The sequence below is a fragment of the Mytilus edulis genome, chromosome 8 (assembly GCF_963676685.1).
Source record: "Mytilus edulis chromosome 8, xbMytEdul2.2, whole genome shotgun sequence".
Classification (NCBI taxonomy): Eukaryota; Metazoa; Mollusca; class Bivalvia; order Mytilida; family Mytilidae; genus Mytilus; species Mytilus edulis.
Window position 1 is genome coordinate 14,985,676 of NC_092351.1, and position 15,590 is coordinate 15,001,265.

The window sequence follows — 15,590 nt, forward strand, 5'->3', positions numbered from 1 at the left end:
AGTAAAAGAATCATATAGAATGGCTATTCAACAAGCTATGTGGATTAAGGAACCATTGCTTTCAAATTTTTATTACTGTAATATAATTTAGGAATCTACTGGTAATTCAGTATAATTTAGTTGGGGGAATTTATTATTGGGATTTTAAATTTACCAAACAAAATTTAAAATAATATATATAGTTATCATGTCAGTATAATTTTAAAAATACACATTAAAGTAACCATGGTAACAGATATCAGAATTTTTATTATTATTGCAATACTCTTCCAGTGGTATTATTCATAGTAATTTTTTGAAATTTAAAGTACTTTCTAAAATCAATCTCAATAAATGTATTGCTGAAAAGGGAAACAACTCATGCTTTTATCAATACAACGTGACAGAAAAATTGTGCTAAGTATGCTCAATTCCCTAAAGGTTATCTTTCCTAATTAGTTCCATCAATAACATGATTTTTAGAGAAACAGACCTGAATCAAATGACAGTTCTCGATTACAATAAAATACCACAAGGAGACCAGAAGATGAAACTCAATAACCACTTCTTAGAAAGCAATGATGCAAAAATCATTATTCTTCTTTTGATGGTTTGTATCTAATATATAAGTTTTAATGCTCTTTCATCAGAGGACTGATAGAAAATTTCACTTGATCATTCTTGACAAGGACATGGTTGTAATGAATATAACTGTGTATAAATCACAGGCTTGTTACATTTGTTATACTGGTGATGAACTATTCTTTAAAATATCAAACGATCAAATTGTTCAATCATTGAAGTCAAACATTCATTTTGAAGATTATTATTCCAACAATGTGTTCAAATGTTGTCAGAAATAGAAAGTAGGTGAAATTTGAATAAAGGTCAAGAAATTTTTTAATTCATTATTTTAAATTGGTACTTGATCTTATTTGTACTTAAAGACAAGAAAAAAAGAGTGTGGGGGTAAAACTGGATACATATTTCAGTATATATAATGATTTCAGATGCATCATACAAGTTTTCCAATGTCTTATGGTCATAAATATCAAGTGTTTTTCTCTTGTGTAAGTATAATTTCAAAAGCTTTCCTTTCTAATATGTTTTTTTGCAAATAAGATTGTGTTCCATGTGCATTTCTAAATTCCAATTCAAGGACACAATTACAGGAACAACAAATTCCAAGTCTAATTGCAAGACTGTTTAGAAAGTCAGACAAACTGAGAGATACATTTACGTTTTATTTATTTTGTCCTTAAAGATATGGCTTGCAATCAAGTCTGTTTTCCACTTTCAAATTACATTAAGAAGGAATAAACATATATTGTCACATTTGTCTGCATTCTAGCAAACTTAGTTATTCAATTTACACTTTTCTACGTAGATTCATGACAGTCAATTACCCAATGTATACAATGTCCATTTACCAAGAATGGCCATGTTGTCTATTTATCTCACAAATAAATTGTCATTTGTATGATCAATTTACATCATTTTATTAAATTTGTGTTTCCATAGTAACATACAGGAAACTCATAATTTTTACCAAAAGAGACGACACATTTCTGAAGACCATTATTTGCATCTATCTGCCATAGAATGCAAATGTGATTTCTAAACCAATATTTAGAGACAAGGTTCTCTTCCGTTGCATTATATGGACTATAAAATTACGGCATCGTACAGTAATTGCATTTCACAGAAAGTATCTGAAGCATTCCTAAGAGCTTTCCACGATAAAATTGAAGGAGATTAAGCCAGGGTAAATGTTTCACAATTCATTACCATATTAGATTCTACAGAAACTTATCGTAACGGAAAATACAAAAATAGTGTGAAAGGTTCTATTGAAAAGATTTCAATATTCCTGAAATAAATCTTTTGTTACGTAACTCTTAAATTCCTTCACTTTGAAAATTTACATTCTGAGAGGCAATAATGGGGAGTAAAGTTTTTAATTTCAAATTCTTCAATAGATACTGCAAAAAGATTTGTAAGGTGATTTATTGGCCATGAGGTAAAATAGGGAAATAACATATGGCTAAAGTCAAATGTTCCTCCACCTCTCCACTCATTGGTAGGAGGGTGCATGCAGAGGGGTGACTGTTCTGGTGGCATGGAGAGGTATTGATATAGTTCCTCCACCTCTCCACTCATTGGTAGGAGGGTGCATGCAGAGGGGTGACTGTTCTGGTGGCATGGAGAGGTATTGATATAGTTCCTCCACCTCTCCACTCATTGGTAGGAGGGTGCATGCAGAGGGGTGACTGTTCTGGGGGCATGGAAAGGGGTGACTGTTCTGGTGGCATAGAGAGGGGTGACTGTTCTGGTGGCATGGAGAGGTATTGATATAGTTCATATACTGTCAAATTATAGTAAAGTGTAAGATATTAACAAATTTGGTTTGTATAAAAATATGAATAGCTGAAATATGATATCATGTTACATTTAACAGTACAACAGTTTTCTGTCTTTTTCTTTTTGTTCCCACAATAATAAATTGTAGATATATACAAGGATATGTTGACCTCCTTAGCTCAACACTCCTATAAGGCTTCAATATACTGGCTAAGAAATTCAGTAATGTTCTTTGGCTGGTAATAAAATGTAGGTTATCAAATAGTTATACTAAATTGTAATGTACTTCCTTGAGAAAAAGAATTATCTAAGGTTACTCATGTTGACAGGAGAAAACTGAAGACCAAGAAATGTAAGCAATGAGCTCTTTACATACTATACCACTTCCCAATTCACAACCAAAAATAACATAACCTCAGATTAGGTCTAATTTTTACGTCATATTTTAGCAAACTAACATTTCCATAAGGTGAGTCTTTCAAGAGAAATCAATCTAGAGGGGGGATAGGACCTTTATCGGGACTCCGGGATCGGGTGTTTTTAAGCTCGGGATTTCGGGATTGACCCTTTCGGGATCCGGGAATCCTTTTTTCGGATTTCGGGATGTCGGGATTTGCTTTATTTAAATTCGGGACCTCGGGATTTCGTTTTTTCAAGTCCGGGATTTCAGGATCAAGACCCCTCCTATCCCCCCTCAATCTATGTAACAGTTTATGTTACAAAGGGAGGCAATTAGGAATGGCCAATCTATGTAACAGTTTATGTTACAAAGGGAGGCAATTAGGAATGGCCAATCTATGTAACAGTTTATGTTACAAAGGGAGGCAATTAGGAATGGCCAATCTATGTAACAGTTTATGTTACAAAGGGAGGCAATTAGGAATGGCTTACTTCAATTCAACTACAACTACCATGCAATTCTATAATGAAAAGCTCAATTATATAGATTACCTACATATACCTTCTTATTAGTTAAATGATACCAACCACACATGTAAGACATGTAAGGCATTGCATGACTACATGTATGTAAGCTGTTTATGGAAATATTTTATTAAAAGTTCCTTATATTAGTACTTGTGTTACTCCCTAACCATCATTATCTTCAAACTTGGTGTCCATTGAGCATATTAAGGACAAATTAATATGATGGCCATAGGCAGATCCAGGGGGCCCTGGGGGCCTGGGACCCCTTTCATGGCAAAAAAATCGATTTTATAAGAAATCACTGAAGCATGACACAAGTGGCCCCCCATATGAAAAGTTCTGGATGGCTAACAGTCATTAAGTTCATATCATATAATGTTCCCACAACAGGTCATCTTCATGTTCAAAGAAAGATGCAAACAAATTTTTCACTTTGTCTCAAAACTCAGATTTTAAAAGATGTACATTGAAATGATGGAATCAACATTAGTCCCATAAAAACATTTGCAGTGTAAATGACTCTACTGCAATGTGTTCATGCCTATTGTAACTACTGATTCTGGTGTTTGAAGATATACTTTTGTAAAGATGACTGGTTTGAAAAACAATTTCCCTAATCAGCATCTTCAATACAAAATTGACAATAAATCTGCTAGTTGACCTAAAAATAATTTTTCCTGTGATATTTTCAACCAGTATTTTAAATGTATCAGTCAGATGCAATGATCTTGTTGCTTTGTTGTTATTCTAAGAACTTTTGGCAAGGGTCTGTTAACAACACGGCATTTGAGATAAATCTAATACACAATTCTTCATGTAGTATACTTTTCTCTTGGTTCCATTTTAACACGGAAGACCATGGAGTAAATGCTCACTTTTAAATCAAGCCTTGAATGTGGATTAACTGACAATCCCTGGTTTGTTTTATAGGACATGTATCCATGTCATGTCTAGGAGTTTTTATGCTGGTGTTTAGCAAGTTTAATGCATACAAATGTAATGATAATAAGTACTTAGCATTAAATGACACAAACACATTTGTCTCTTAAATGTAATTACAATGTAAGGATATAAAAGTAGTAATTTTTAAAGAAAATTGTTCTAAAAAAGAAGTCATTAAAATAAGTTGACATAGTTTACGTTTGTTAAGTTCTGATGGTACCTACAATTAAATTCCTAGAGAATGATAATCCAGGTTCATGAATGCTTTGTGACAAGTGAGTGTCTGTACTCGGTTATTTCAGCCAATTCTGAAACCTTTTAACAATCTGTCTGGCATGATTCATGTTAAAGGAAGGTAAAATCAATACAGTTAGTAATAATAAAATTCTTACTTAAAGGGAGACAAATCACTTTTCTAATGCAATATTTCAGATTAAGTTATCCCCCTTTCACTGAAAAGAACGTGGACATTTAGGAAGTCAAACGAGTATATCTTGCCTCTATAATTCCATTAAAACAATTACTGTCAAATAATACATAATTAGTAGTCATTTGTCAGAAGTATATTAAAAACATAGATAACAGAAGAATAATAACAGTAATACTTCACTCAAGCACCTCTGTTTTGAAGTTACATTGATTAAAACACAGCATCATTTACATGGCCTTGTTTACAAACACTGTAGATTTGCACTAAAGTCTTACACAGTCAACATAAATTTTCCATTCTGTAGCAAATTAAGTGCATTCAGGATTATTTTTTTTTCCTTCTTTAAACCCAGTTTTGATCCATCTACAAAAATATTTATAACAAACATTTTCCATCAATCTAAGAAAAACAGAAACTTCAGTGTTATCCAGAAAGCTCTCTCCAAATGGGCAGTCCTTAATTAAACATATTTATTCACTGAATTTACTCTATAACACTTATCTAGCAATGACCGCTCACCCATAAAATGAATCAAACCATACTTTAATTAAGTCTATAATTTGATTAGTTCATCTGGGGTTAATTTAAATTGTATTGCAACTCTGTGTCACATCAAACACTTCAATCTTTGAAACCTAAATGAGGAATTAGAGCAAGTAAGCAGTGGACAGACACCTAGAAATTAAAACCCTATAATTCCCCTAATAAATGTTACTGGAATGTAAATGCTAGTGTTAGAAACGTTAATCACTAGTACACAGAATAGATTTTGATAGTCTCCCAAATATTCCTCTACTCTATCACTAACTCCCCAAAATAGCAACTTACCAATCTAGCAATGTTGTTTCCTAGTTTGAGACTCGGGGTGAATTACCTCCCTTTGAACATGAATACAGAAAATCAATGCATCAGTTCAATAATATAGGGATGTATAGTGAAAGTGAAACAAGATAAAGGTGGAAAATATTTCACAGGTACTCTGAACAGACAGAGTTGTTGAACAATTTCCATCAAAACATTTTTAATCGTTATTTCATCACATCACGTAATTAATGCAACTCCCACAACAGTATTGATATACATCGATGTTTTGGACTAATTATGACATTCATGAATTGTTTATACCTATATGATAATGTATACACATCATTATAATAACAGTGAATTTAATATTAAACATTTATCAAATAAATGAAAGTAATCATTAAAATTGTTGATATAAATATAGTTTATATTTTATCATACGTGAGGATACACAATCTACTTGATTTAAATAAATTTAAATCCTTCTCAGCTTTTTGATTTGTAAGAAAATATAAGTATTTGAGTAGCATTTAAAATGTTTCTGTCATAACAATTTCATAGGACTACTCTATGAGCTTTAATTTAAGTTTATCCATTTAAAAGCTTGTTGCCAAATTTGCAAATTAGCCTTAAAACTCATACAAGTTCACTAAATCAACAAACATTTACTATCAAAAAAACATATATATTGAGTGCCAATGAAAACGCAACACTTTTGTTTTTCCAAAAAATCTTATAATTTTTATTTTATTTATATTAGAACTTTGTATAGTTGGTTGAAAATGACTTTTAAGACAATTTTCGACAACTTTACGGTTGAGTGATTTTTGGAACAAATGCGAAGTAAGGGTTATTTTGAACGAACAAAAACCGAGTTCACCGCTTTTCAACATACGCACCATTTTCACGATTTTGTCATTTAAAGCTTGGCTAATGTCATGAATTTTCCCGCCCTTATTGTTAGGAAACTGCAATAAACATCTGAGTAAATGCCAGGACTTTCCGACAACCAGCGACATGCAGTTTTGGGCATAATCCAATGAAGCCTTTCACAGCATACAATTACGAGAAGACTGAAGTTGTAGCCTCTACAATAACCCAAATTATCCACAAATTCAACCAAAATGGATCATTTATTGATAAGCCACATCCCGGGGTACAAAAAGCAAGAAACGCTCAGCAAGACCGATACATTTGGTCTTTCACATATCCGATATCGACTATGATGGCTGTCCAAATGTCAAAGAGTTCAATGGTGGTCACGGTAGAACCTTTGGAGCAATTCAGTTGAAAGCACCATTTGCGCAGAAATTGTTTAAGAGCACCACAGTCTTTCCTTAGTGACATTTAAACGGCCGTCTGGCGTAAATATCGAATTCTGTAGACCAAAAATCATTCATTATGTACAAAAAACGTCAATGGAGGTTACATAGACATTTGGCACCCGCCTTGACTAAAAGTCATGCTTTTCGCCGGATTTTGGTCCGATCGACCAAATTTTGCATCAGATTTGACATGTTTTAGACGATGAAAACCACCTCCAAAATCAAAAAGTCAGCTTGAGTTTGCTTTGCGGGACTAGTGGAATAACATTCCTTGGGATCACATTAAACGTCCGGGATTATCAATTCCACGGCGCTGTCGAGATTGCGCTGCACCACGGGGTTGTAACATTTTTTGTTAGGACTGTTAGTTGATGATTCGACATTGGATGTTTCGTTTACCTATTGCGCCCGAAAGATGACAAATTAAACATTTTTGTTTGATATCGATCTATTGTTAAAATAGTTAATTTTCAAGAACAATTTATTTTGAGAGATTATCATTTCTTATAAAAAATTTATTTTTGAAAAACCAAGTGTTGCGTTTTCATTGGCACTCAGTATATATTACTTGTAAAAGTAATAAACAATCTCTTAAACGATTTCTAGTCCACAAACTGTACACATTTACATGGTGAAAATAAACAATAACAAGAGTTAAAGAAAAGATGATACTATAGGATGACTTACCTTTTTTTTTGTAATTCTCCTTGAAACCTGTTTCTTAACTTTAATATATATTGTATTGTAGGATACAAGGAAGGCAGATTCCTAGTGTCAGCCTTAAATTAAATTAGTCTTACTGTGATATAGGGCCAATAAATCTCAGAAGCTTCCAGCAAACTGACAATTAATCTGTTGAAAGCATTGTGAAATACTAGAACAAACCTTGGCAAGCCAGAGGGCTGTCTAAACTAAACTCTTATATAAGAAAATTTCAATGCATAGTTTTAGGTAATTTAGTTTAAACATATTTATTTATAGTGGATTGGGAAACAAGTTTTGCAACTTATATTAATCCCTTTCCAGTAATTTGACTTATATTTAGCAATCACTTGTTTTATCAGAACAATATCTTCTTTATGAACATAGGGATTTACATTAGACAGGGTACATCCCTATGAAATTAAGCCCTACTGAGAAACACCATGATACAGGCTATCCTACATCAGCGTTTTTTTTACTCTTTTTGTATGTTGTCCCATTGGCAATTAAACCACATTTCCGTATTATTATATAGCTGTTGGTTTGGGGGTACTCATTTACACCTGTCATAAAAACAATATACAACATGCAAACTTTCTATCAATAGCTGATTGTGCCATGGTTCTATGTTACTGGTGGTCTGTTAGATAAAACTTGATATACAACATGGAAACTTACTATCATTGGGTGACTGTGCCATGGTACTTTGTAATGGGTGGTCTGTTAGATATAACATGATATACAACATGGAAACTTACTATCATTGGGTGACTGTGCCATGGTACTTTGTAATGGGTGGTCTATTAATCTGCTCAAATTGTGAATCTATTAAGACATCATCTGAAACATTAAATGATAAAATTAACATTAGAAGTCATAAAGTTTAAAGAATTGTCCCATCAAAATAGTTTTATTCCAATCATTTGATCTCTTTTCCTGTGTAATGATTGGTATATTGTTATGTGAATCATAATATGTAATAAACCTGCTAATTACTTTGGAAATCAATAAGCTTCCATTCATGAAGGAAGGGAAAAGTTTCTATAAGTATCCTATTAAATTGGTAACATCCAGCAACTGTTTAGCATATAGAGGTATTGGAAAGTCTCAAATTGGCCAAGACAATCCAAAACCCAGGATAGGAATATCTGTTTTTGATAGTTGTGATTGATGTGAAGCTGAAATTGAAAAGGGACCTTTATGGATAGTAAGCATATCATCCTATCAACATTTTTAACACTTCTTAATTGTCCTTCAGTACACTTCAAGAACCAATTCAACTAAAATTGCCCTGCCATTCCACTTGAAGCTGAGAACAATTGACAATCATGTGCAACATCCACAAAAAGACCATTACTGCTGGAAAAGGGTAGTGCAATGTTGAACCTAATCATGAACAGAATATGTATTAAATATATGCAAAATTCATTCTAAAACAGTGATTTGTCTGCTGTTAAACTTTTAGTGATCTTTGATTAGTCTAATATTTTGAAATTCCAATATTCTAATAAAAGAATTTGAAAAAATATAAAAACTTAAGTACTAGTTTAACCCTGTCACATATTCGTGTGCCCATCCCAAAAGGGTGTCTTCTCATTTATCCAACTTTTTAAAATTAGGCATTCTCATTTAGCCAACTTTTTTTTTTGTTAATTATTGAGTTGTTTGTTTAGTAATTATAAGGTGTTTTTCTAAAATTTGACAGTAAATTTGTTCCTGTATGTTTTTATATTATTTTAAAAATATATACATAAAAGAGGCTATAGTAAACTTATTACATTTTATTTTAGAATAAAATTTAGTATATTTTGAATAAAATTTAGTATATTTTGAATAAAATTTAGTATATTTCAAATAAAATTCAGTATACTTTGAATAATAAATAGATGTTTCATCTTTTATACAGAAGAAACCCACAAATCAATAATAATTTTATATCAACATTTTATTGAGTAAATATGATGTGTTTATTACTGTTTTAGACCTGTTAACTTTTATTTGTGGTGCTGATTCAAAGTGATTACCAAATTAATCATTGTTCGTGTTCAGCATATTTGCTCATCAATGCAAAAATCTAAACATTTTTCACAACCTAATCCCATATCTCCAAGTGTTAAAAATTAAAACTATGTAACAATACTCAGCAATCTTTCCAAAACATGTGAATGAATGAATGAATGAATGAATGAACTCTATTCTTATAAAGAATATTTCTTAGTTAAGCTCATGGTTAGTATAAACGCACAAGTAAGAGTACAACTAATTCCTCATGCCAGAGGTCACTACCTAGCAGTTGCAGGCTACAGATATTGTGTTAAGACCAGAAAACAGGGAAGAGATGGAGAACTTGTATACTGGAAATGTACAGAAATGGACTGCCCTGGCACTGTCAACACCACAGATAATCTAGTTACCAGATTTCCAAGAGACCACAACCATCCACCATCACATGCTGATATCAAAGCCAAGCTATTCTTGTCACACTTATCAGAGAAAGCACGCTCCTGTCTAGACCCTTTACCAACACTCTATGACAGTGAAATAATACAGTTCCGGTGCTGGGAATGGGACGAAGACACCAGGCAGATTGTAGAAAAGATACCAACCTTTACAGCCTGTAAATCCTCATTATATCGTCAACGCAATACTGAACTACCTAGGCAGCCACCAGACGACATTGACTTACAAGGAGAATGGAGAGAAACTTCAACAGGTAATGATCAAATATTAATATACAAATAAGATGTTGTATCAATCAACCCAAACATAATCTTTATGGACTTTGAATCGGCAGCCCGTAATGCAGCAGAGACAGCCTTTCCTACTGCCAGTATCAAAGGCTGTTTATTCCACTTCTGCCAGCGCATCTGGAAAAAGGTACAGACTCTTGGTATGACCGCAGAATATAAGAATGATCCATTACTTCATCAACACGTACGACGAGCATCAGCACCTTCCTTTGGTTCCTCCTCGCCAAGTTGAAGACGTATAGTTCTATGCACTGAATAACTATCAGACCGAAGATGCACACGTAACCAGCTTAAATGACTACGTCACAGAACAGTGGGTTGAAAGAGAATCAGAACGATGGAACCACTTCTCTACCGTAGGACCAAGGACAACAAATCATTTGGAAGGCTGGCACCATAAACTCAACAACCAGTTAAACAAGGCTCATCCTAACCTGTTCCTCATCATACAGAAGCTAAGGAATACACAGGCTGCCACAGAAATTCGACTCATCCAGTACGCCGCAGGGGGGAAACGCAAGACTCGCAAGTTAAAGTACCGAAACATAGACAACAGACTGACCCAACTTAAGGAGAGACTACAGCAAGGACAGATCAACGTAAATCACTACACTGATGCAGTATCCCACCTACTAAAACTAGGATAAAGATCAAATGAACATTCCTTTAGTGTGCTATGAATATTTCTGTGCTACGTTTGTTAACCTTTAAAAAAGTGTATGATGTGTATATCTATAGTGGACATTTCTTTAATGCCATTGTATGTTTTGTGAATCTACTGAACATTCATTTAGTCACGGTATGCGGTTGATATTACTGTGCCAGTATTTTATATTCTTTGTTCTAGAATTGCTTTTGCTTTTTTTTTTATATATATATGCATGCATATATGTTTTGTGAACTTTGTTCTGTTCAGTCTTTGTGTAGTAAAACGTATTCAACTTATATTTTGTCCTATTTGGATCATTTGGACAGAAGAACAGAAAAAAAAAAATGAACGAAGAGGATCTAAATTACACAAAAAAAGCTCCATCTCATTGACAAATTCTTCATGAATAAAAGTGCAACTGATATTTTTCTATCCAATTCACATTTTAGTTAACGGTTAAATAACTTTCAAATACTTTCAAATGATTTACATTACATGAACTAAATGTCAGTTGCACATTTTAACATGCTATGCTAAATAATACTACAGAAAATTTAATCCTGGTATAATTTTCAGTCTTATTTTTCACCTGTCATTCAACCAAACTCTAATTGGAAAACCCTTTGTTCTTGATTACCTTTGATCTCATCTATCCAACTTTTTTTTTTACCTGTACTACCTATATTTTAAAAAAGTTGGATAAATGAGAATGAACCCCCAAAAGTCTGGAACTTCATCAGTGGTTGCCCTTTTTCATATTTTAATGCTTTCAGCTGTTCAATGAACTTGGTGTTAATGTCAGATATTTGATAGTCTCTATTCAATCTAAAGTATATATCAGAGTATTTTCCACTAAACATATTTCACAGTCACCTGATTATGTTGCTGTAGACTGTATGGTTTGTTATTTGCCTCTTTGGATTGTGGTCTCACATGTATAAACCACATCTTTTTTTATTCATATATAATAAACTTTTTCACAATCAAAATCAGAAGTCTGTCTACAAAGATATACTGATAGTTTGACACTTGGATGAGTTAAGAGACAAACAGCTTACTGTAGTGTCCCTTTATGGAGTAACAAATAAGACAGTTAGTTAATGATTCTAAAATATGGTTAAGACATCAGGGAATATATAAACAAGAACATCCCACTCTTTTTCTAATCAAGCCAAAAATGGTTTATAGATCTATTACAAAACAAAATATTCATATACGTCAATAGTTCCCCTGGGATTACTTTGCCTAAGCTTTTAGAATGGTTATAAAACATGGAATAATCTATTTAATTTGTGCATGTTATTGAAGATCAAAGTAAACATTGAATGTGAATTTTGCAGACACAAATCTCCTCTGTTCATCTAAAACATTTGATCTTTGAAAATTGTCTGATAATTTGCCTTGACATAACACTTATCTTTGGTGTAGAGGAAGGAATATCTGGTTTTCATTTAATAATCCAATATCTAAGTACAAAATACCCAGGGAGTAAGTCTAGAAGGGCATCACAGAGGTTCCTGATTTTTTTTTTACATCATAATATAAACTATCTGACACCACAATAGAAAAGTGATTGTTGTATGATGTCAATAGTTCAAGACCCATAGATTCTGGTGTCAAGTGGCCCTGATTTCAAAATAGTAATAAAGTGTATGGGCCTCACTCTTGTTTACACCCTATACAATTACAGCCTAACTATATGGTTGAAGATTTTAATCAAATTACAGACCCTAATATAGTAGCAATGATTACAATTGTCTACTTTGTCCAAACCATGTGCATATCCTATGGAAAATAACAGACTTTCCAATGAAGATCAGTATTACAATTGAATGAGAAGATGCTAATCTATACTTGAAGCAGTCTTTTTCACTAGAGTTTGTAAGTTGGTGTAAATTTCTCCTTAGAGAATTATATAATGATGGTTTCTTCTTTTTTTTACAGTTTGCATTTGTCTTACATATATCAACTGGAATCTTTTCAATATTTGTAAAGTAATCCCCTTTAAAAAATCTATTTTGTGTATTCAATTCAATTATGGGCATATCTCCCTTATCTCCGTTACAATATAACCTGTGTTACTGAGAACCAAAGATACCATGTATTTAATGGGTATTAATAAAATGTATGAAGTCTTTTACCTGAAGCAAGAAAAAATAATCATCTGTGAACCATCAATTCCATGATTTATACTTTTCTGAATTGTATTTGAAAAAAAAAATTCAGGTGAGAATAGAACCTAACTTCTTTACATTATATATTGTTCTTAGTTCCTTGTTTTCTCAACTAAAAAGTGAACCCCAAAATCAGCAGGACCTATTTGTAATGCTTTTTGAAATACTATATGCACCAAATATTTTTTACCAACCAATGTTATGACAATAATTTTTTCAACTCTATAATATATATTCATACATAGGTAGAATCCAATTACAGTTCTTTCCTACATAACCATTAAGTTCATCATTTTAATCATCCTAATCTTTAATTCTCCTAATCTCTTTTACAAAAATTTACTCCCTTACTTCATATTTTTTACTTGATAATCACGAAATAAATGACTGATTATTCAGATGTAGTCCTTCATGAGAAATGGCTGGACTATTTCTTTTTAATCCCACTTTACCAGTATATTGACAACATAAATTCTAGAATGTAGGAAAAAAAGTCACAGGAAAAAAAGTCACGGAAAAAAAGTCACGGAAAAAAAGTCACAGGAAAAAAAGTCACAGGAAAAAAAGTCACAGGAAAAAAAGTCACAATTAATATTTTGTATGAAAACTGTCATATGATCTGCACTTATATATTGGTAATGACTTTTGTCTGTGTGTGTTTTTTTTCTGCTGTTCATGTGCAAGTATGGTTTTTTGTTTTTTGTATCCCATGTCCTTTTGTTTTATTATAAAATCTAGAATGTAAACTAGGAAATGTGTCAAAGAGACAACAACCCGACCATAGAACAGACAACAGCAGACGTTCACCAACAGGTCTTCAATGTCATTCAAAGGATTTTTTTTGTAATGTTACTGATACATGTTTTGTTGTAATTATTTTTGTTTCATGTGTTTTTACATTAGAAGCAAATTAGACAGCTTAGCATATGTTTCTACATAAGCAAAAGAAAACCTGTACATGCTCGTGAACCGATACAATGTATGTTTTGTTGTAATAAGTTTTGTTTCATATCTTTCTTGAATGATGCTAGTTATAGACAGCTAAACGTATTTTTCTACAAGTCTTATGCTCTTTTGCTTTGGAAATTACACGTAAAATCGCAAAGCAAAAGAAAACCTGTACAAGCTCGTGTATTGATATATTAAAAAAGAAGATGTGGTACCCAACTGTCCACAAGAGACCAAAATGACACAGAAATTAACAAACATAGGTCACCTGTACAAGATCGTGTACTGATACATGTTGAAGTTCTTTTTGTTTCATACCTTTTTTTTTATGTATGACCTGTTGATATAGTGTTAAAGAAATAAATTAAGCAAAACGAATTGAATGTAGAATGGGCATCATTGCTTGCACATCATCTTCACATGTTGAAACAACCTGGGCGAAGATCTGGCTTGGTTTGTCTCTGGTGAGAGCAGCCTGCTCTTTCATTGCGTACCTGGACTTAGTGTACTTTATGCTAATATCACTTGGATCATGGTTGTGTGGCTGGCCAGGAGTTGGATTTTCATTCTGCAGAGAAGTTGTAATGGACCCTTTACATGCAGTGCTGGATCGCTTCACACATTTCCACCACTGTACTGTCTTTCTGGTAGTATGCTTAGTGTACATGTACCCCTGGTAGCAAAGTTTGGAACCACCTTTGTTGCTCTTGATGACTTCCATACTTGATTTAATAACACTTGAAATTATTTTTTTCTTTTATAGAAAAGTAAATGAAGTCATACATTTTCTTTAATTTGAGTCAAAGTTAGAAAGTCTATGATATGGTTTGACCACATGTTATTGTGATTTTTGTTTTTCTATAGCTGTGTTTTTACCAATTTCATGAGAATCCTTCAATTACATGTTAAACAAACAAAGCATCCCCATTAACAATAATTATGTAATTACAACATTTATTGACAGTGACTGTTGAGATTAATTAGTGGCTTCTTGTGGCACCTTTCCCTTTTTTGCAGACCTTTCACTTCCTCTTTTGGAAGGAAGCCCTACCCATGAAAAACAACTAGGGCTTATCATGAATGAAAAGGAAACAAATGGCTTATCCTGTTTGTTTAAGAGTTTGGTTTTAAAAAGAGAACATAAATTATTACCCTTTTCATTTTTTTGGTGTATTTATTAAAAAAAAAAAATGATGAAAAACATATATTTTTTTATTTTATTAACCCATAAATAAAACGAAATCTGTTAATATCGATGTGCGCTTTACCTATATAAATTTTAAAAGCTTTTATTTAAAAATAATTGATCTGATACACTTTTACAAGTAGTATTATTTTTATTTAACAAAACTACATTTTTTTAAATTATCTATTTCATACAGCTGATATACAAAATCACTTTTGTCATGTGCATTCCAACATACTTCTTATAAAACATTTTATATACTTCTTTCAAATAATTTTATAATTGTGACTTTTTTTCCTGTGACTTTTTTTCTTGAGACTTTTTTTCCTGTGACTTTTTTTCCTAGAGGTTTTGTGACTTTTTTTCCTGTGACTTTTTTTCCGTTGACCAAATTCTAGTAGGTCACCAAACAA

The 15,590-nt window shown here is 32.5% G+C and overlaps 1 protein-coding gene across 5 annotated transcripts in view; it reads right to left on the reverse strand.

Annotated features, from left to right (window-relative positions):
* Nucleotides 1-15,590, reverse strand: part of LOC139484892 (protein Fe65 homolog) — a 122,738-nt gene that overhangs the window by 78,698 nt on the left and 28,450 nt on the right. For 2 of the 5 annotated variants that reach the window (XM_071268935.1, XM_071268932.1), the window contains exon 3: nucleotides 8,229-8,310. In XM_071268935.1, coding sequence (XP_071125036.1) covers nucleotides 8,229-8,250 — 22 coding nt within the window. In that variant the 5' untranslated portion in view covers nucleotides 8,251-8,310. Of the gene's footprint in view, nucleotides 1-4,433; nucleotides 4,578-8,148; nucleotides 8,191-8,228; nucleotides 8,311-13,010; nucleotides 13,034-15,590 lie in introns of those variants that run through there. The other 3 variants (XM_071268933.1, XM_071268934.1, XM_071268936.1) reach the window with 3 other exon arrangements.